We start from the raw sequence: 20,495 nt of genomic DNA on the forward strand, positions 1-20,495 counted from the left end.
GCATTATTACCCATCAAAACAGAACCAGAATTAACTAACCTGTAGGTATCAAAACAATCTTTATTGGGCATCATGTGATAGGAACATGCTGAATCTAGAATCCAAGAATCCGCGAGATGATCTGAACTGGACGAAACTGAAAGTATATCACCATCACTGCTCTCTGTGTCTTCTTTCACTATATTTGCAGACTTGGACCCTTCAGATCTGTCATCATCTTTATCCTTCTTTTTCTCAGGACAATTCCGCTTTATGTGACCTTGTTTTCCACACTTGTAGCACGTTATGCTCTTCTTTTTTCTAGATTTAGACCGAGATTTACTGCGATTTGATCCATTCCTTGTGTTGCTTCTTCCACGCTCCTGGTTACCCTTCACCACTAAGCCTTCTCCTTGAGAACTCTCAGCACTGGCTTTCTTCCTCTGATGAAAACCTAACAAGGCTCCAATGACGTCCTCTAACTCTAGGGTCTCCTTTCCCCACGTCAGAGTTGTAACCAAATTTTCGTACGTAGGAGAAGCGGGTAAAGAATGCAATAACATCAACGCTTTGTCTTCGTCTTCGAACTTCACATCAACTCGCTGCAGATCACTGATAATCTGATTGAACACGTTGATATGTTGGCTTAAATCAGCACCCTCTGTCATCTTAAGACCGTACAGTTTCTGCTTAAGATAGAGCTTGTTCGTCAACGACTTGGACATGTACCGACTCTCCAATTTTGACCAAATTGCTGCCGGTGATTCCTCGTCCATGACATGATACATCACGTCATCAGCCAGACAAAGTCGTATATTTGAAACAGCCTTAGCCTCCAATTCCTTCCACTCTGCATTACCCATATCATCTGGTTTCTTTCCATACAAGGCCTTCACCATACCCTGTGATACTAACAGATCCTTCACCCTCCTCTGCCATAGCCCGAAATTTCCAGTTCCATCGAACTTTATCACATCGAACTTTGCAGAAGACATTCCTACAATCTTACCTTTTTGCAAAATAAATTAGAGAAAATAGGATCTGATGAAAATAAAAATACCAGAAACGCCCCTCTTCTCCTAGGTCAGAACGTGCGCACGGGAAAGACTCCTTCTCTTTCGGATGTAAACGTGCGCGGCGGAGGCGACGCAGTCACGGGCACGGGTGCGGGTGCACGGCGGCGCGGGCAGTGGTGCAACGGGAGGACGCTGGCAGACACGGGCGCACGGGGGCTTTTCTTCCTCGCTCGTGGACTGCAACAGGGAGTTTTTTTTTTTTTTCTTCCATGCGGAAGCCGGTGAGAAAATCAGGGGAGCACGGGAGGCGTTGCGGCGGAACGCGCGGCCTCTCCTTCTCTCTCGCGTCCGGCCGGCCGAGGGGATCTCCTCTCCTCTTCTTGCCTTGGAAGCCGCCGGTGATGGGGATTTTGGTTTGGACGAAGACAACGCCCAAAAATCTCAATGAGAAGAGAAACAGCACCCACGGCCGTCGTTCCTTTCCCTCACGCTCCTTCCTCTGTTCTTCTTCTCGTTTTGGGAAGAGAACATACAAACCCCAAAACAAAAAATTCCCTCCATGTGAAGCACTTGGGAAGAGAAAACACCAGAGCCCCTTCCCCTACGTGAAGCCTCCTACGAAAGGACCTCTTCTTCGCTGCCTTCAAGAAGCAACCCCTCCTGTGAAACCAACCTGGCACGGAAAAGACCACCCACGGGAGGAAAATTTCTTTTGCGTTTTCTCGGCTTGGGAGAAGACGCCTCTAATCTCCCCACGGGAAGAACACCGCCCACGGCCGCAGGAAATATCACCTGAGGCTCTGATACCAATTGTTGCGGAAAATACAAGATCCAAACGGCGAACAGAACAATGCACAGAATTGAGAGAGGAAGAGGAAGAAGAAATTGAACACAGGGATTTACGTGGTTCGGCAATGTGCCTACGTCCACGGGAGCGAAACGGCCGTAACTTTTCTTCTGTCACCAAATAACAAAGGTTACAAGATATTTATAGCTAAACCCTAACCCTAGAGTCCCAATCCCTATCAGCATCCCTGGTAAAATAAAATATTACATAATTATCCCAAAGATAAATATATCCCGTCGCTTCGCTCTGCTCCGTTAGAATACCAGTGTACCACTCAAATAAGAATACCACTTAATATGAGCCACTTATTCTAACATTAACCCACCGCTACATCAATGCTTTTGGTGAGTCTGAGCTAACCTGTGGTTTATCAAAATATTGATATAGCACAGTGGCTTCGTTATGCCGGCTACTCGCGCATAACAAATTGGTGACACTAGGAGTCTCATTGAGATGATTGAGCTTGAACCTGATCAAGCTTGGTTTGAAATTAATTTGATCTTAAACTTCAAGATCAAGCTCGATTTATTCGTAATTATGCCAGGTTTAATTGATAAGATCGATGATTCTAAATTGGCTCGAGATCAATTCAAGCTTCAAGCTTTGATAAAAGTTTGATTTTTAAGTTTAATTCAAGCTTGGTCCAAGCCTCTTTTAACATTTAATCGATTTGAAGTAAGAAAAGAATAAAGATACTAAATAAAGCCTTGTTCCAATGATCAATTATCATATAATATATACACAATATAAATATATTCGAGTCATATTGCACCGCGCTTGATCAAACCCGATCATTTAGTTTTTGACTTAGCTTGAAATTAATTCGGATTCAGTTTTGCGTTCAAGCATGATTTATCAAATATTGAATCAGACTTGGCTCGCCCTTGTCATGTTTCTATATGGAGAACCAAAAAAAATTAAAAAAATAAAAAAATAAATCGTACCACAAGGTACGACACTCCTTAATCCGACGGTTTTGATGGATGTATCCATAAAAGGTAAGGAGGAGTTTGAAACACAGTAAAATTAGGATTTCTATAGCAGATATGGACAAAGTTTAGATTTGCACTATGATTATAGGATTTGGATCTCAGTCGATCTCTTTTTACCCCCAAGAATCCGGTTTGCCAACTGCCACCTTCCATATAAAGGACGCTTGAAGACTTATTAAAAGCTAGCGGGAGTAGGAGATTCGACTCCGAGTCCGCTTATTCACCGAAATCGACGCCTTCGAAGATCTAGACTTTATATCCCCTTAGATCATACGGTTTGGTTTATTCCTTCTCTGCTCTCTTTTTGACCTCTCCCACCGCCAGGGTTTCTTAGCTCGAGCTTCTGCTACCTCGTCAAGGAAGAACCAGAAACAAAAGGATTCTCCTCTGTTTTTTTTTTTCGTTTCTATCTTGTTCTCGGAGTGAGAGCGAGAACGTTCCCAGAGAGCTTTCTGGCTTGAGAACGTTATAAAGTTCTCTTTCTTCATCCGTGCTGCTATCGTTTAGCTAGGTGAAGAGCTTCTTCTAGTTTTTTTAATTGTCCTCGGCACCAGATCACTTTGTTTCCTGTCATGATTGGGGGTTGAAGATTATAAAGGTCGTACCTAAGAGCTATCTTGTGACTGCAAGAAGAGACCACCGGTGGAGAAGTTGCAACTGAGGTAATCTCTGCTCTAACTTTCCTTTTAGATCTCTAAAATACATGGCGTAAGAAGATCGGGTCTGCTACGTTTGGCATTGCTTTTTTTCCTCAAAAAACCTAGTTTTCTGTAACTTCGATGCTTCTGACAAAGTGGATTTTTTTTTTTTTTGTACTAAAACAAAAATATCATACATACCGTGTACGAATATAACAAAAAAAAAAATTCAAAAAACAGCACATCATAGAGAGCCGTAGGCAACTCCGTCTCATCCTCCCATAGGTGGTCTCCTGAATGATTTCAATTGTCTGGTGTTTTTTGGTAGCAAATTGTCGATGTTTATTTGGTGTCCATAGGGTTGAATTGTGTCAATAAGGTTGAATCACACTGCCGTAGCTAGGCTTAAACTTCGTGTGTAGATAAAAGACATGGTAAGACCATTATTTTATTATTTTGGTTCTGGTTGGGTGCATGATAAGGGCGATTTATATTTGACTTTGCGCAGTTCATTCAAAACCTCCAATTTGTTTGTTCTTTAGCAAGACGCACTCATTATTTTCCGTGTTCATGCATAAGTTTCAATCAACCCAAAGAAGCAACCTCTTTAACATTTCGAAAAAAACTATCAGGAGTTGTTTTTCAGGCGATTCCAAACATGCCCACTGCTTTTACTCGCAGTTTTTACAAGCTAATATTGTTTCTCTCCTGTAGATTTGTTTTTACAGCAAGTTGTCATTGTAACTCTTTCTTAGATTTGTGGCTGCATGGTACTGAAAACTGATGATCTAGGGAAAGGTGTACTAAATCGTTTTCTTACAATTCTTTGCTTCTTAGATGGGTGACGGAAGTGATTTTGAAAAGCTGACAGTAAAAGCGCTGCTGCAGAGGAAATTAAAGTATCGAAAGATTAAAGATCGCGATGGAGATGTGGCGTGTGATGCTCTATCTTCAGGCCGGAGTTTAGCAGCCTTAAATAGTCAGGTGAAAGCTCGGAGTGACACTGAAGAAGGTGGAATTATTGGAAGCCCAGAGGCTGATGCTGCATCGAAACAACAGTCTAGTGATGGATTTCCTCCAAGCACTAAAGAGAGTGTTGCAGATCTTAAAGCAGTCTCTCATAATCTCGGAAAAAGGAAACATATGGATGATGATGCCGCTTGCAGGCTTTGTGGGAAAAACTTTCCATCGATGAAGGCATTGTATGGTCATATGAGAAGTCATGAGAGAAACTGGAGAGGATTGACTCCGCCACCTGAAGTGCACACGCTGGTGCCAATACCAGCTGCTGATTTCAAAAGCTCCAATATATTTTTGCCACCATTGAAGTCGTCCGTGATCGCAAAGAGACATAGGAAAGCCAAAGCAGCTGCCAATCCCAGGACGGAAGAAGAGTTGGAGGATCCATTGATCAATGCTGCCAAGAATCTTATGTTTTTGGCCAATGGGGGTTTCTCTCTGGATTCAACCCCAGCAAGGCAGCAACAAAATAGGAACTCTGTACCATATAATTCAAAACCGATGAGCAATGAGGACGATCTGAAAATCAGCACTACTGCACAAATGGATGCAGATACGACTGGAAAGAGCTCGAACCAAAACATTAATAATTCGGTGATCGACTGCAATGGAACAGTAGACATGTCAAGCGGGAAGCCAACGAAGAAGAAAGATGATTTGGAAATAGTGACCGAGTTGGCCGGAGACCAGAAGCAGTATTTGTGCACCGCCTGCAACAAGTCATTCTCCACTCACCAAGCACTCGGGGGTCATACAGCGAGCCACAACAAAGGCAAGAGCAATGCAGGAGTTGAGGAAGCAAAGCTAGCACAAGCTGAAGGTAATTTGATTGGCCAAAGTGGTGGTTCGGCCGTGAAAGTCTCCGAGCATCGGTGCAAGATCTGCGGCCTGGTATTCCCAACGGGGCAGGCTCTTGGTGGGCACATGCGGAAGCATTGGACGGGTCCCGAGAATGTTGCTGCACCCTCGTCATCAGAGAATGGTAAAAAAGCAAACCAAACTTCCTCATCGTCAGAGAATGCTACAAAAGCAACCCAACCCTCCTCATCATCAGAGAATGCTCCAAAAGCAGAACGTCGTTATCTAGATATCGATATCAATGAGCCTGCACTGCCCGAAGACGCAGAATAGCTCGCAGGATGTTGGCTTGGAGGAAAGATGGAAGTGTGCATTGCCGTTTCAAGTTACAAATAAGTCAAAAAAAAAAAAAATCGGTGATTGAATTATTCAGAATTAGACTGTTAGACAATAAGAGAGGACTGAAGCTTGTTTTGGATTACTAAATTTTGTTGGTTTCTCTTCCATGGTCCTGGTTTCTTTCTTTAGTTGTGACGATTTTTTATGTCCCTAAGGATGGTGGAAAGGTCAATTGAAGCCTTCTCCTTCTATCTACCTATGATATATGCAATCCACACTTCTGTTGTGTTTTTAGAATTGGTTATGAATAAACTCAGGCATCTTCCTTTGAGGCCTGCTTTTGCTCCCTTGCTCTTGCACTTGCCCTTAGGTATGGCGGCCGCAGCTCCAGCATTATCGTCTCCACAGCATATGTGCGGGAATTGTTCGATAAAATGCCATCGTGGAGCATCGGACTTATTGTGCGTGCTTTGTCTCGGCGTGGTTAGCTTGATGAAGTCGCCATGGTAGGCCTCCTCTCTGCGTACACCAACACGAGCATATTCAAGCTCGGTAAGATCCTCCAAGAAGACGGATAGATCCACGCCCGTGCTCCTAAATCTGGTGCTGGCTTTAACATCCTCGTTTGCAACTCATTAGCACTCCTAAATCTGGTGCTGGATAGATCCTAAATCTGGAACATTAGTACTCTCTTTGGATGATGAAAGCAAAACTTGCGGAGATGAGGCATGAAACTGGCTAATCTAGGCATAATGAGCTAGTCATGATCATACAACTTTCTTTTCCAGCAATCAGGTAGGGAGTCAGAAGGCCTTCGAAGAAAGTAGCCACTGCTTGCTTGGGTAAAGCTTGGCCCACCGGTCATTACCATACTTTGGTGGAGATTGTGTTTATCTTATAAGGTGATATAAATATGCAGGTCTCATGAGATTGTGTTATCTTATGAGGTGATTTGGATGTTGTGGGGGCAGACTGCAGAATCCAGCCATAATGCATGATAAATGAGAGATTGCTCGTTCTGTTACGCACTCGCAAGCCTACTGATAGACATGCACGTTGCCGTCGCTTAGATTTTACTAACCGATGCCGCTTGAACGGCGTTTAGTTGTGTTAAGTTGGCAGGTTACGGCACAAAATGCATTTATCATTACACCATCCATCATAAAAGTTTCCTAAACATCTTGAAATTGACTCCAATGAGCGCGCTTCTCAAATTCTTAACGTATCTAAGGATCATAGTCTGTCTCTCTACCAAATCCCACCAACCTAAATACAGAGGAAAAAAAAAAGGGAAAAGGATGATGATGGTAAGAGATAGAGTGGCCTTTAAGGCCCAGCATGTATTTAGAGGGACTAACGGGGCTGCGGATTAGATGGCTACTTACGTTGTCAGTCATTCTAGAGGCATCATGTAGGCCAGAGAGGGGGAGTTGCTTTGGGCACCTTGTGACCTTTTTTTTTTTTTTGACTTTATTGGGTGGATTTGTATTCGTAATGTACGAAATATTTGTCTTAGCACAAAAAAAACTCAAAAGAAGAGAAAGATAAGGAGAAACATAACCATAAATTATAATTATACCACATCTCCGCCCTTTATCATCAAAAAATAATAATAAATAATTGTTCCGTATCTATTGACCCGTATGGAAAATCGCTCCAAAGAATATCCCATTCCTAGTGATTCCATGGTTTTTCTCTATTTTGACAAAAAAATAAAAGGAGGTGCTGGCACCTGGAGTTGGCGAGAGGGCAGATGGAGAATTTGATCCAACGAACTTTGTTTAGCTAGGGAATTGGATTTCTTCTTAGTTGTAAGGGTATGTATGCAAAATGTTGGAAGCCGAATTCGGAGCTGCCCTGCTTGTACTATGCCATTGACCTACCGCTACATCAATGCTTTTGGTGAGTCTGAGCTAACATGTGGTCTATCAAAATATTGATGTAGCACAGTGGCTTCGTTATGCCGGCTACTCGCGCATAACAAATTGGTGACACTAGGAGTCTCATTGAGATGATTGAGCTTGAACCTGATCAAGCTTGGTTTGAAATTAATTTGATCTTAAATTTCAAGATCAAGCTCGATTTGTTCGTAATTATGCCAGGTTTAATTGATAAGATCGGTGATTCTAAATTGGCTCGAGATCAATTCAAGCTTCAAGCTTTGACAAAAGTTTGATTTTTAAGTTTAATTCAAGCTTGGTCCAAGCCTCTTTTAACATTTAATCGATTTGATGTAAGAAAAGAATAAAGATACTAAATAAAGCCTTGTTCCAATGATCAATTATCATATAATATATACATAATATAAATATATTCGAATCATATTGCACCGAGCTTGATCAAACCCGATCATTTTGTTTTTGATTTAGCTTGAAATTAATTCGGATTTAGTTTTGCGTTCAAGCATGATTTATCAAATATTGAATCAGACTTGGCTCGCCCTTGTCATGTTTCTATATGGAGAACCAAAAAAAATTAAAAAAATAAAAAAAATAAATCGTCCCACAAGGTACGACACTCCTTAATCCGACGGTTTTGATAGATGTACCCATGAAAGGTAAGGAGGAGTTTGAAACACAGTAAAATTAGGATTTCTATAGCAGATATGGACAAAGTTTAGATTTGCACTATGATTATAGGATTTGGATCTCCAATCGATCTCGTTTTACCCCCAAGAATCCGCACTACAAGAATATTGGGCATTAAGGACATGTTTTTTGGCCTTTAGCGACGCTTTTAAGCATAGCTAAAAACCATCCCGACGCTTTCTTAAGCGTCGGTAAAGCGTCGCCTATGCTACAGTGGAGAAAATATTTTCCGGCGCTTCCAAAAGCGTCGAAAATTAGCGACGCTTTACCGACGCTTTTAGCGTCGGCAAAACTTGTTCTAACGACGCTTTAAAGCATCTTTAGAATTATTTTTTAAAAAAAATAAAAAAAAATTGAATTATTATCTGCGGCATAATTTCTCTCCTCCGCCGGCGGCGGCGGAGGCGGCTTCCCTTCCGACTCCTCCGATGCCTCCGTCGCCAGTTCCTTCGAGTTCGAATTCTCCGCCCGATTCTCCTCCGCCGCCGCCTTCGCCATCGGATCCATGACCTCCACCGACGAGCTCTTCCTTAACGGCCAGATCCGCCCCATGAAGCTCTGCTCCCACCTCCAGCGGCCCCAGGTCCTTGCCCCCCTCTTCGATCTCAACGAAGAAGAAGACGACGACGATGAATCCGAGCGTCACCCGCCGAAAATGGCCGCGAGGGGGCGGGATCTGAAGCTCCGGAGCCGATCGATCCGCCGGAGGGCCAGATCTCATTCCCCGCTTCGGAACGCGCCACTCCTTGGCAAATGGAGGTCGAAGAACGAGAGGATAGAGCAAAAGATGTAGAGCCAGTTCCAGATCCGAAGCAGATCGAGGCGGAGGCGGCCACTCTATCCGTCTCGGCTTCGTCCTCCCGGTCCTCCTCCTCCTCTGGAAGAACCTCCAAGAAGTGGATCTTCCTCAAAGATCTCCTCTATAGAAGCAAGAGCGAGGGAAGAGAGAGAGGAAACACCAAAGAGAAGTTCTGGCACTCGATCTCTTTCTCCCAATCCAAATCCAAGTCCAAACCTCCGCCGCCGATTCCTCCTCCCTCCGCCTCGGCCGCCGCTGCTGCCGACTCCTCTTCTTCCGCCAATCCTCTGCCTGCCGCCGCGATCTCGGGTGCGGAGAAGGCGAAATCGAAGGATCCATCGCCACCGGTCGGCTGGTCTTCAAAGAGAACGGCGGCGAAGCCGGTGAACTGGGTGGGGCGGCGGAGGGCGCTGGCGCCGTCTCCGCACGAGCGGCACTACACGGCGAACCGGGCGCAGGCGGAGGAGATGCGGCGGAAGACGTTCTTGCCTTACCGCCAGGGCCTGCTCGGCTGCCTGGGCTTCACTTCCCGCAGCTATGGCGCCATTAACGGCATCGCCCGTACCACAGATTCATGCCGCAGATTGGGGAGAAAGGGTTCTACGGGATTGTTGTTCTCCGCAGAAGAGAGAGAGAGAGAGAGAGAGAAGGAGTTGGGACTTGGGATCGGGGAGAAAGAAAAATATAGAGGGGCGCCTGTTTTACGACGACGCTTTGTAAAGCGTCGTGGGAAAAAAAATATTAGGTAACTGGGTTGTAAGGCTTTCGACGACGCTTTTGAGCGTCGTAGCATTCTAACGACGCTCAAAAGCTTCGTCTAATCTACTTTTTCCCACCCCTACTGTAACGCGTCGGCAACCTTGCACGGGGTGCCCAATTTTCTGACGCTTTTTTCTTGCGTCGGTGGGTAAGAGTCGGCGAAACCCCTTTTTGTTATAGTGCCGGTTTGCCAACTGCCACCTTCCATATACTTGGAGGCTCATCAAAAGCTAGGAGGAGTCGGAGATTCGACTCCGTGTCCGCTTATTCCCCGAAATCGACGCCTTCGGAGATCAGAACTCTTTTTGACCTCTCCACTGCCAGAGTTTTTTAGCTCGAGCTTCTGCTACCTCGTCAAGGAAGAACCAGAAACAAAAGGATTATTCTCCTCTGTTTTTTTTTTCGTTTCTATCCTGTTCTCGGAGTGGGAGCGAGAACGTTCCCAGGGAGCTTTCTGGCTTGAGAACGTTATAAAGTTTTCTCTTTCTCCATCCGTGCTGCTATCATTGAGCTACGTGAAGATCTTCTTCTAGTTTGTTTAATTGTCCTCTAACACCAGATCACTTGGTTTCCTGTCATGATTTTGGAGTGGAAGATTATAAAGGTCGTACCTAAGAGCTATCTTGTGACTGCAAGAAGAGACCACCGGTGGAGAAGTTGCAACTGAGGTAATCTCTGCTCTAACTTTCCTTTTAGATCTCTAAAATACATGGCGTAAGAAGATCGGGTCTGCTACGTTTGGCATTGCTTTTTTTCCTCAAAAAACCTAGTTTTCTGTAACTTCGATGCTTCTGAGAAAGTGCTTTAGAAAGCGCTTTTTTCAGTTGTCTGGTGTTTTTTGGTAGCAGATTGTCATTGTTTTTTTGGTGTCCATAGGGTTGAATTGTGTCAATAAGGTTGAATCACACTGCTGTAGCTAGGGTTAAACTTCTTGTGTAGGTAAAAGACGCGGTAAGACCGTTATTTTATTATTTTGGTTCTGGTAATTGGGTGCATGATAAGGTTGATTTAAATTTCACTTTGTGCAGTTCATTCAAAACCTCCAATTTGTTTGTTCCTTAGCAAGACGCACTCATTATTTTTCGTGTTTCATGCATAAGTTTAGATCAACCCAAAGGAGCAACCTCTTAACATTTCAAAAAAAAAAAACCATCAGGAGTTGTTTAATTTTCAAGCAATTCCAAACATGCCCACTGCTTTTACTCGCAGTTTTTACAAGCTAATATTGTTTCTCTCCTGTAGATTTGTTTTCATAGCAAGTTGTTATTGTAACTCTTTCTTAGATTTGTGGCTGCATATATGGTACTGAAAACTGATGATCTAGGGAAAGGTGTGCTAAATCGTTTTCTTACAATTCTTTGCTTCTTAGATGGGTGACGGAAGTGATTTTGAAAAGCTGACAGTAAAAGCGCTGCTGCAGAGGAAATTAAAGTATCGAAAGATTAAAGGCCGCGATGGAGATGTAGCGTGTGATACTCTTATCTTCAGACCGGAGTTTAACAGCCTTAAATAGTCAGGTGAAAGCTCGGAGTGGCACTGAAGAAGGTGGAATTATTGGAAGCCCAGAGGCTGATGCTGAATCGAAACAACAGTCTAGTGATGGATTTCCTCCGAGCACTAAAGAGAGTTTTGCCGATCATAAAGCAGTCTCTCGTAATCTCGGAAAAAGGAAAAATATGGATGATGATGCCACTTGCAAGCTTTGTGGGAAAAACTTTCCATCGATGAAGGCATTGTATGGTCATATGAGAAGCCATGAGAGAAACTGGAGAGGACCGACTCCGCCACCTGAAGTAAACACACTAATGCCAATACCAGCTGCTGATATCAAAAGCTCCAATATATTTTTGCCACCATGGAAGTGGTCCGTGATCCCAAAAAGACATAGGAAAGCGAAAGCAGCTGCCAATCCCAGGACCGAAGAAGAGTCGGAGGATCCATTGATCAATGCTGCCAAGAATCTTATGTTTTTGCCAATGCTGGATTCAACCCAAGCAAGGCAGCAACAAAATAGGAACTCTGTACCATATAATTCAAAAGCGATGAACAATGAGGACGATCTTAAAATCATAATTTATAAGTCATTTGAAAATTGATTAATGGTACTTCAAATCATTAATTTCATGATCATGCTACAAATATATCTTTTAATGCATTTATAACACCATATTTCATGGAATGCATAATATAACCGAACCATGCTATCTTTGGTAAATCATGCACGCTTACTAGCATATGCTTGATCCTATAATTGAAAGTATAAAAAGAAAGGTATTTTCATGATTTATAAAACAATAAGATTAGTGCAAGATTACTTACTCTCTTTTTTTCACAAATTATATACACAATTTAAATTGCATGAATATTATTTGTTGTGATACATGATCTACAATAAGATTAAGACAAGATACTTACTTTTTCAATTGGCTTAAAGCTTTCTCCCTTCCTTTATTAATCAGTTATTTGATTACCTAATCATGTCAAAGAGAACATTTATTCAGTAAGTATACTTATCAATTTATTTTGCAAGGCCTTAGTCTAATTTCATGTAATTTGAGTCACAAGGCTTCCGATCTCAATTTTAGGCTAGTTCCACCTCAATTTAACCCACCGTTGGACTACTTGAGCTTGGATTAAAATCAAATCAAGCCCACATAGACCAATTTGGTCTTTAATTACAGGATTGGGCCTGGTTCAGGATTAGGTCTAGTTCTTTCAGGGTCAAATTGGTCTTCTAATTGAGTCATTGGGCTCAGTCTAAAATCTAGTTGGGTCTAAGAGTCAATTTAAATTATTTGAGCTTGGATCAGAGTCGGCTAATTTGGTTTTTAAGCAGTTGATATGGGTTTGGATTAGAGTCGGCTCGAGCCTACTGAATCTGATTTAATCCACCATTTTAAATACTTTGGGCTCGGCCCAAGGCCAGCGAGTCCAATCATTGCACAGTCCAACTTAATTGGATTTAGATCCAATTAAATTTGGACTCAACCCAATTTAAAATTTATTCGAGTTAACCAATTTAAATTTCAATCTGATTGAATCTAGTTGGATTTAGATCAGACCCAATCCGAGCTAATCCAAATCCATTTTAATTTCTTGAAATCGGATTGGATCGATTCGAACTCAACCCGTTAATCCAAACCAAACCCGTTAACCCATTCTTTTTTTTCCTTCTCCTTCTTCTTCTTCTCGTTCCCTGTTTCTTCCCGAACCTTCCTTTCCCTCTCTTCTCTTTCTTCTCTTCTCCCTCCTCCTCCCTTTCTTCTCTTCTCCCGATCCCTCTTTTCTTTCCCCCTTTCTTCTCCCGCGAAGGGAGGAAGGTGATCTCCGGAGGGGCCGAGCCCCGGCGGCCGAGCCCATGGCGTCCCCGGCCGAGCTCGCGGTCGGAGCCGACGGCTCCCTCGTTCCCACTGCGGTGGGGGAAAGAAACCCACCAGCGCGGCCCACGGCTGCGGCCGAACTCGCCGCGACCAAGGAAGGTGGCGGCCGAGCTCACCGTGCCCGAGGGAGGGGAGGAAGGGCCTCCGGGCGTCGACGGCTGCGACCACGACAGCGGCCTCCGGCTTGAGCGGTGGTCACAGTTTTATCGGCAAGCGGCCGGGCACCTGTCTTTCCTTCCGCCCGGCAGCTGGATCACCGTTCTCCCTCCCAAGCTGGCATCCCAGGCCCATCTGGCACATACGTGGAGAACCAAAATAAATCGTCCCACAAGGTACGGCACTCCTTGACGGTTTTGATTGGTGTATCCATAAAAGGTAAGGAAGAGTTTGAAACACCGTAAAATTAGGATTTCTATAGCAGATATGGTCAAAGTTTATATTTGCACTATGATTATAGGATTTGGATCTCCAAACGATCTCTGTTTACCCCCAAGAATCCGGTTTGCCAACTGCCACCTTCCATATACTTGGAGACTTATCAAAAGCTAGGAGGAGTCGGAGATTCGACTCCGTGTCCGCTTATTCCCCGAAATCGACGCCTTCGGAGATCAGAACTCTTTTTGACCTCTCCACTGCCAGAGTTTCTTAGCTCGAGCTTCTGCTACCTCGTCAAGGAAGAACCAGAAACAAAAGGATTATTCTCCTCTGGTTTTTTTTTCGTTTCTATCCTGTTCTCGGAGTGAGAGCGAGAACGTTCCCAGGGAGCTTTCTGGCTTGAGAACGTTATAAAGTTTTCTCTTTCTCCATCCGTGCTGCCATCATTGAGCTACGTGAAGATCTTCTTCTAGTTTGTTTAATTGTCCTCTAACACCAGATCACTTGGTTTCCTGTCATGATTTTGGAGTGGAAGATTATAAAGGTCGTACCTAAGAGCTATCTTGTGACTGCAAGAAGAGACCACCGGTGGAGAAGTTGCAACTGAGGTAATCTCTGCTCTAACTTTCCTTTTAGATCTCTAAAATACATGGCGTAAGAAGATCGGGTCTGCTACGTTTGGCATTGCTTTTTTTCCTCAAAAAACCTAGTTTTCTGTAACTTCGAAGCTTCTGAGAAAGTGCTTTTTTCAGTTGTCTGGTGTTTTTTGGTAGCAGATTGTCATTGTTTTTTTGGTGTCCATAGGGTTGAATTGTGTCAATAAGGTTGAATCACACTGCTGTAGCTAGGGTTAAACTTCTTGTGTAGGTAAAAGACGCGGTAAGACCGTTATTTTATTATTTTGGTTCTGGTAATTGGGTGCATGATAAGGGTGATTTAAATTTGACTTTGCGCAGTTCATTCAAAGCCTCCAATTTGTTTGTTCTTTAGCAAGACGCACTCATTATTTTTCGTGTTTCATGCAAAAGTTTCAATCAACTCGAAGAAGCAACCTCTTAACATTTCGAAAAAAACCCATCAGGAGTTGTTTAATTTTCAAGCAATTCCAAACATGCCCACTGCTTTTACTCGCAGTTTTTACAAGCTGATATTGTTCCTCTCCTGTAGATTTGTTTTCATAGCAAGTTGTTATTGCAACTCTTTCTTAGATTTGTGGCTGCATATATGGTACTGAAAACTGATGATCTAGGGAAAGGTGTGCTAAATCGTTTTCTTACAATTCTTTGCTTCTTAGATGGGTGACGGAAGTGATTTTGAAAAGCTGACAGTAAAAGCGCTGCTGCGGAGGAAATTAAAGTATCGAAAGATTAAAGATCGCGATGGAGATGTGGCGTGTGATGCTCTATCTTCAGGCCGGAGTTTAGCAGCCTTAAATAGTCAGGTGAAAGCTCGGAGTGACACTGAAGAAGGTGGAATTATTGGAAGCCCAGAGGCTGATGCTGCATCGAAACAACAGTCTAGTGATGGATTTCCTCCAAGCACTAAAGAGAGTGTTGCAGATCATAAAGCAGTCTCTCATAATCTCGGAAAAAGGAAACATATGGATGATGATGCCGCTTGCAGGCTTTGTGGGAAAAACTTTCCATCGATGAAGGCATTGTATGGTCATATGAGAAGTCATGAGAGAAACTGGAGAGGATTGACTCCGCCACCTGAAGTGCACACGCTGGTGCCAATACCAGCTGCTGATTTCAAAAGCTCCAATATATTTTTGCCACCATTGAAGTCGTCCGTGATCGCAAAGAGACATAGGAAAGCCAAAGCAGCTGCCAATCCCAGGACGGAAGAAGAGTTGGAGGATCCATTGATCAATGCTGCCAAGAATCTTATGTTTTTGGCCAATGGGGGTTTCTCTCTGGATTCAACCCCAGCAAGGCAGCAACAAAATAGGAACTCTGTACCATATAATTCAAAACCGATGAGCAATGAGGACGATCTGAAAATCAGCACTACTGCACAAATGGATGCAGATACGACTGGAAAGAGCTCGAACCAAAACATTAATAATTCGGTGATCGACTGCAATGGAACAGTAGACATGTCAAGCGGGAAGCCAACGAAGAAGAAAGATGATTTGGAAATAGTGACCGAGTTGGCCGGAGACCAGAAGCAGTATTTGTGCACCGCCTGCAACAAGTCATTCTCCACTCACCAAGCACTCGGGGGTCATACAGCCAGCCACAACAAAGGCAAGAGCAATGCAGGAGTTGAGGAAGCAAAGCTAGCACAAGCTGAAGGTAATTTGATTGGCCAAAGTGGTGGTTCGGCCATGAAAGTCTCCGAGCATCGGTGCAAGATCTGCAGCCTGGTATTCCCAACGGGGCAGGCTCTTGGTGGGCACATGCGGAAGCATTGGACGGGTCCCGAGAATGTTGCTGCACCCTCGTCATCAGAGAATGGTAAAAAAGCAAACCAAACTTCCTCATCGTCAGAGAATGCTACAAAAGCAACCCAACCCTCCTCACCATCGGAGAATGCTCCAAAAGCAGAACATCGTTATCTAGATATCGATATCAATGAGCCTGCACCGCCCGAAGACGCCCGATAGCTCGCAGGACGTGGGCTTGGAGGAAAGATGGAAGTGTGCATTGCGGTTTCAAGTTACAAATAAGTCAAAAAAAAAAAAAAAAATCTGTGATTGAATTATTCAGAATTAGACTGTTAGACAATAAGAGAGGACTGAAGCTTGTTTTGGATTACTAAATTTTGTTGGTTTCTCTTCCATGGTCCTGGTTTCTTTCTTTAGTTGTGACGATTTTTTATGTCCCTAAGGATGGTGGAAAGGTCAATTGAAGCCTTCTCCTTCTATCTACCTTTGATTTATGCAATCCACACTTCTGTTGTGTTTTTAGAATTGGTTATGAATAAACTCAGGCATATTCCTTTGAGGCCTGCTTTTGCTTTCTTGCTCTTGCACTTGCCCCTAGGTATGGCGGCCGCCGCTCCAACATTATCGTCTCCACAGCGTATGTGCGGGAATTGTTCGATAAAATGCCATCGTGGAGCATCGGACTTATTGTGCGTGCTTTGTCTCGGCGTGGTTAGCTTGATGAAGTCGCCATGGTAGGCATCCTCTCTGCGTACACCAACACGAGCATTTTCAAGCTCGGTAGGATCCTCCAAGAAGACGGATGGATCCACGCCCGTGCTCCTAAATCTGGTGCTGGCTTTAACATCCTCGTTTGCAACTCATTAGCACTCCTAAATCTGGTGCTGGATAGATCCTAAATCTGGAACATTAGTACTCTCTTTGGATGATGAAAGCAAAACTTGCGGAGATGAGGCATGAAACTGGCTAATCTAGGCATAATGAGCTAGTCATGATCATACAACTTTCTTTTCCAGCAATCAGGTAGGGAGTCAGAAGGCCTTCGAAGAAAGTAGCCACTGCTTGCTTGGGTAAAGCTTGGCCCACCGGTCATTACCATACTTTGGTGGAGATTGTGTTTATCTTATAAGGTGATATAAATATGCAGGTCTCATGAGATTGTGTTATCTTATGAGGTGATTTGGATGTTGTGGGGGCAGACTGCAGAATCCAGCCATAATGCATGATAAATGAGAGATTGCTCGTTCTGTTACGCACTCGCAAGCCTACTGATAGACATGCACGTTGCCGTCGCTTAGATTTTACTAACCGATGCCGCTTGAACGGCGTTTAGTTTTGTTAAGTTGGCAGGTTACGGCACAAAATGCATTTATCATTACACCATCCATCATAAAAGTTTCCTAAACATCTTGAAATTGACTCCAATGAGCGCGCTTCTCAAATTCTTAACGTATCTAAGGATCATAGTCTGTCTCTCTACCAAATCCCACCAACCTAAATACAGAGGAAAAAAAAAGGGAAAAGGATGATGATGGTAAGAGATAGAGTGGCCTTTAAGGCCCAGCATGTATTTAGAGGGACTAACGGGGCTGCGGATTAGATGGCTACTTACGTTGTCAGTCATTCTAGAGGCATCATGTAGGCCAGAGAGGGGGAGTTGCTTTGGGCACCTTGTGACCTTTTTTTTTTTTTTGACTTTATTGGGTGGATTTGTATTCGTAATGTACGAAATATTTGTCTTAGCACAAAAAAAACTCAAAAGAAGAGAAAGATAAGGAGAAACATAACCATAAATTATAATTATACCACATCTCCGCCCTTTATCATCAAAAAATAATAATAAATAATTGTTCCGTATCTATTGACCCGTATGGAAAATCGCTCCAAAGAATATCCCATTCCTAGTGATTCCATGGTTTTTCTCTATTTTGACAAAAAAATAAAAGGAGGTGCTGGCACCTGGAGTTGGCGAGAGGGCAGATGGAGAATTTGATCCAACGAACTTTGTTTAGCTAGGGAATTGGATTTCTTCTTAGTTGTAAGGGTATGTATGCAAAATGTTGGAAGCCGAATTCGGAGCTGCCCTGCTTGTACTATGCCATTGACCTACCGCTACATCAATGCTTTTGGTGAGTCTGAGCTAACATGTGGTCTATCAAAATATTGATGTAGCACAGTGGCTTCGTTATGCCGGCTACTCGCGCATAACAAATTGGTGACACTAGGAGTCTCATTGAGATGATTGAGCTTGAACCTGATCAAGCTTGGTTTGAAATTAATTTGATCTTAAATTTCAAGATCAAGCTCGATTTGTTCGTAATTATGCCAGGTTTAATTGATAAGATCGGTGATTCTAAATTGGCTCGAGATCAATTCAAGCTTCAAGCTTTGACAAAAGTTTGATTTTTAAGTTTAATTCAAGCTTGGTCCAAGCCTCTTTTAACATTTAATCGATTTGATGTAAGAAAAGAATAAAGATACTAAATAAAGCCTTGTTCCAATGATCAATTATCATATAATATATACATAATATAAATATATTCGAATCATATTGCACCGAGCTTGATCAAACCCGATCATTTTGTTTTTGATTTAGCTTGAAATTAATTCGGATTTAGTTTTGCGTTCAAGCATGATTTATCAAATATTGAATCAGACTTGGCTCGCCCTTGTCATGTTTCTATATGGAGAACCAAAAAAAATTAAAAAAATAAAAAAAATAAATCGTCCCACAAGGTACGACACTCCTTAATCCGACGGTTTTGATAGATGTACCCATGAAAGGTAAGGAGGAGTTTGAAACACAGTAAAATTAGGATTTCTATAGCAGATATGGACAAAGTTTAGATTTGCACTATGATTATAGGATTTGGATCTCCAATCGATCTCGTTTTACCCCCAAGAATCCGCACTACAAGAATATTGGGCATTAAGGACATGTTTTTTGGCCTTTAGCGACGCTTTTAAGCATAGCTAAAAACCATCCCGACGCTTTCTTAAGCGTCGGTAAAGCGTCGCCTATGCTACAGTGGAGAAAATATTTTCCGGCGCTTCCAAAAGCGTCGAAAATTAGCGACGCTTTACCGACGCTTTTAGCGTCGGCAAAACTTGTTCTAACGACGCTTTAAAGCATCTTTAGAATTATTTTTTAAAAAAAATAAAAAAAAATTGAATTATTATCTGCGGCATAATTTCTCTCCTCCGCCGGCGGCGGCGGAGGCGGCTTCCCTTCCGACTCCTCCGATGCCTCCGTCGCCAGTTCCTTCGAGTTCGAATTCTCCGCCCGATTCTCCTCCGCCGCCGCCTTCGCCATCGGATCCATGACCTCCACCGACGAGCTCTTCCTTAACGGCCAGATCCGCCCCATGAAGCTTTGCTCCCACCTCCAGCGGCCCCAGGTCCTTGCCCCCCTCTTCGATCTCAACGAAGAAGAAGACGACGACGATGAATCCGAGCGTCACCCGCCGAAAATGGCCGCGAGGGGGCGGGATCTGAAGCTCCGGAGCCGATCGATCCGCCGGAGGGCCAGATCTCATTCCCCGCTTCGGAACGCGCCACTCCATTGGCAAATGGAGGTCGAAGAACGAGAGGATAGAGCAAAAGATGTAGAGCCAGTTCCAGATCCGAAGCAGATCGAGGCGGAGGCGGCCACTCTATCCGTCTCGGCTTCGTCCTCCCGGTCCTCCTCCTCCTCTGGAAGAACCTCCAAGAAGTGGATCTTCCTCAAAGATCTCCTCTATAGAAGCAAGAGCGAGGGAAGAGAGAGAGGAAACACCAAAGAGAAGTTCTGGCACTCGATCTCTTTCTCCCAATCCAAATCCAAGTCCAAACCTCCGCCGCCGATTCCTCCTCCCTCCGCCTCGGCCGCCGCTGCTGCCGACTCCTCTTCTTCCGCCAATCCTCTGCCTGCCGCCGCGATCTCGGGTGCGGAGAAGGCGAAATCGAAGGATCCATCGCCACCGGTTGGCTGGTCTTCAAAGAGAACGGCGGCGAAGCCGGTGAACTGGGTGGGGCGGCGGAGGGCGCTGGCGCCGTCTCCGCACGAGCGGCACTACACGGCGAACCGGGCGCAGGCGGAGGAGATGCGGCGGAAGACGTTCTTGCCTTACCGCCAGGGCCTGCTCGGCTGCCTGGGCTTCACTTCCCGCAGCTATGGCGCCATTAACGGCATCGCCCGTACCACAGATTCATGCCGCAGATTGGGGAGAAAGGGTTCTACGGGATTGTTGTTCTCCGCAGAAGAGAGAGAGAGAGAGAGAGAGAGAAGGAGTTGGGACTTGGGATCGGGGAGAAAGAAAAATATAGAGGGGCGCCTGTTTTACGACGACGCTTTGTAAAGCGTCGTGGGAAAAAAAATATTAGGTAACTGGGTTGTAAGGCTTCCGACGACGCTTTTGAGCGTCGTAGCATTCTAACGACGCTCAAAAGCTTCGTCTAATCTACTTTTTCCCACCCCTACTGTAACGCGTCGGCAACCTTGCACGGGGTGCCCAATTTTCTGACGCTTTTTTCTTGCGTCGGTGGGTAAGAGTCGGCGAAACCCCTTTTTGTTATAGTGCCGGTTTGCCAACTGCCA

General features: G+C 44.1%; 3 protein-coding genes across 6 annotated transcripts; all 3 read left to right on the forward strand.

The window, feature by feature from the left end:
* The first annotated feature begins 3,419 nt into the window (after positions 1-3,419).
* Positions 3,420-5,884, forward strand: LOC103699818 (zinc finger protein ZAT1-like). The gene is made up of 2 exons (XM_039127966.1): positions 3,420-3,496; positions 4,310-5,884. The coding sequence occupies exon 2, from the start codon at positions 4,310-4,312 to the stop codon at positions 5,621-5,623; it is 1,314 nt and encodes a 437-aa protein (XP_038983894.1). The 5' UTR covers positions 3,420-3,496; the 3' UTR covers positions 5,624-5,884.
* Positions 5,885-10,003: 4,119 nt separating this feature from the next.
* On the forward strand, positions 10,004-16,418 carry LOC120111295 (zinc finger protein ZAT1-like). Of its 4 annotated transcripts, none has more exons than XM_039127962.1 (3): positions 13,008-13,530; positions 13,613-14,138; positions 14,825-16,418. In XM_039127962.1, exon 3 carries the CDS (start codon positions 14,825-14,827, stop codon positions 16,136-16,138), a length of 1,314 nt encoding a protein of 437 aa, XP_038983890.1. In that variant the 5' UTR covers positions 13,008-13,530; positions 13,613-14,138; the 3' UTR covers positions 16,139-16,418. The 4 variants fall into 4 exon arrangements, with proteins under 4 accessions (XP_038983893.1, XP_038983890.1, XP_038983891.1 ...); XM_039127963.1 differs by having other exon boundaries at positions 13,008-13,487; XM_039127965.1 differs by lacking the exons at positions 13,008-13,530; positions 13,613-14,138 and adding an exon at positions 10,004-10,443.
* Positions 16,419-19,239: 2,821 nt separating this feature from the next.
* On the forward strand, positions 19,240-20,256 carry LOC120111391. The gene has a single exon (XM_039128436.1). It carries the CDS (start codon positions 19,240-19,242, stop codon positions 20,254-20,256), a length of 1,017 nt encoding a protein of 338 aa, XP_038984364.1.
* Positions 20,257-20,495: the final 239 nt, after the last annotated feature.

Source organism: Phoenix dactylifera, chromosome 7 (assembly GCF_009389715.1).
Source record: "Phoenix dactylifera cultivar Barhee BC4 chromosome 7, palm_55x_up_171113_PBpolish2nd_filt_p, whole genome shotgun sequence".
NCBI classification, from domain to species: domain Eukaryota; kingdom Viridiplantae; phylum Streptophyta; class Magnoliopsida; order Arecales; family Arecaceae; genus Phoenix; species Phoenix dactylifera.

Bases quoted from the DNA above. Each gene is read 5' to 3' on its own strand.
- LOC120111391 (XM_039128436.1), top strand. From the start codon at position 19,240: ATGACCTCCACCGACGAGCTCTTCCTTAACGGCCAGATCCGCCCCATG.
- LOC103699818 (XM_039127966.1), top strand. From the start codon at position 4,310: ATGGGTGACGGAAGTGATTTTGAAAAGCTGACAGTAAAAGCGCTGCTG.
- LOC120111295 (XM_039127965.1), top strand. From the start codon at position 14,825: ATGGGTGACGGAAGTGATTTTGAAAAGCTGACAGTAAAAGCGCTGCTG.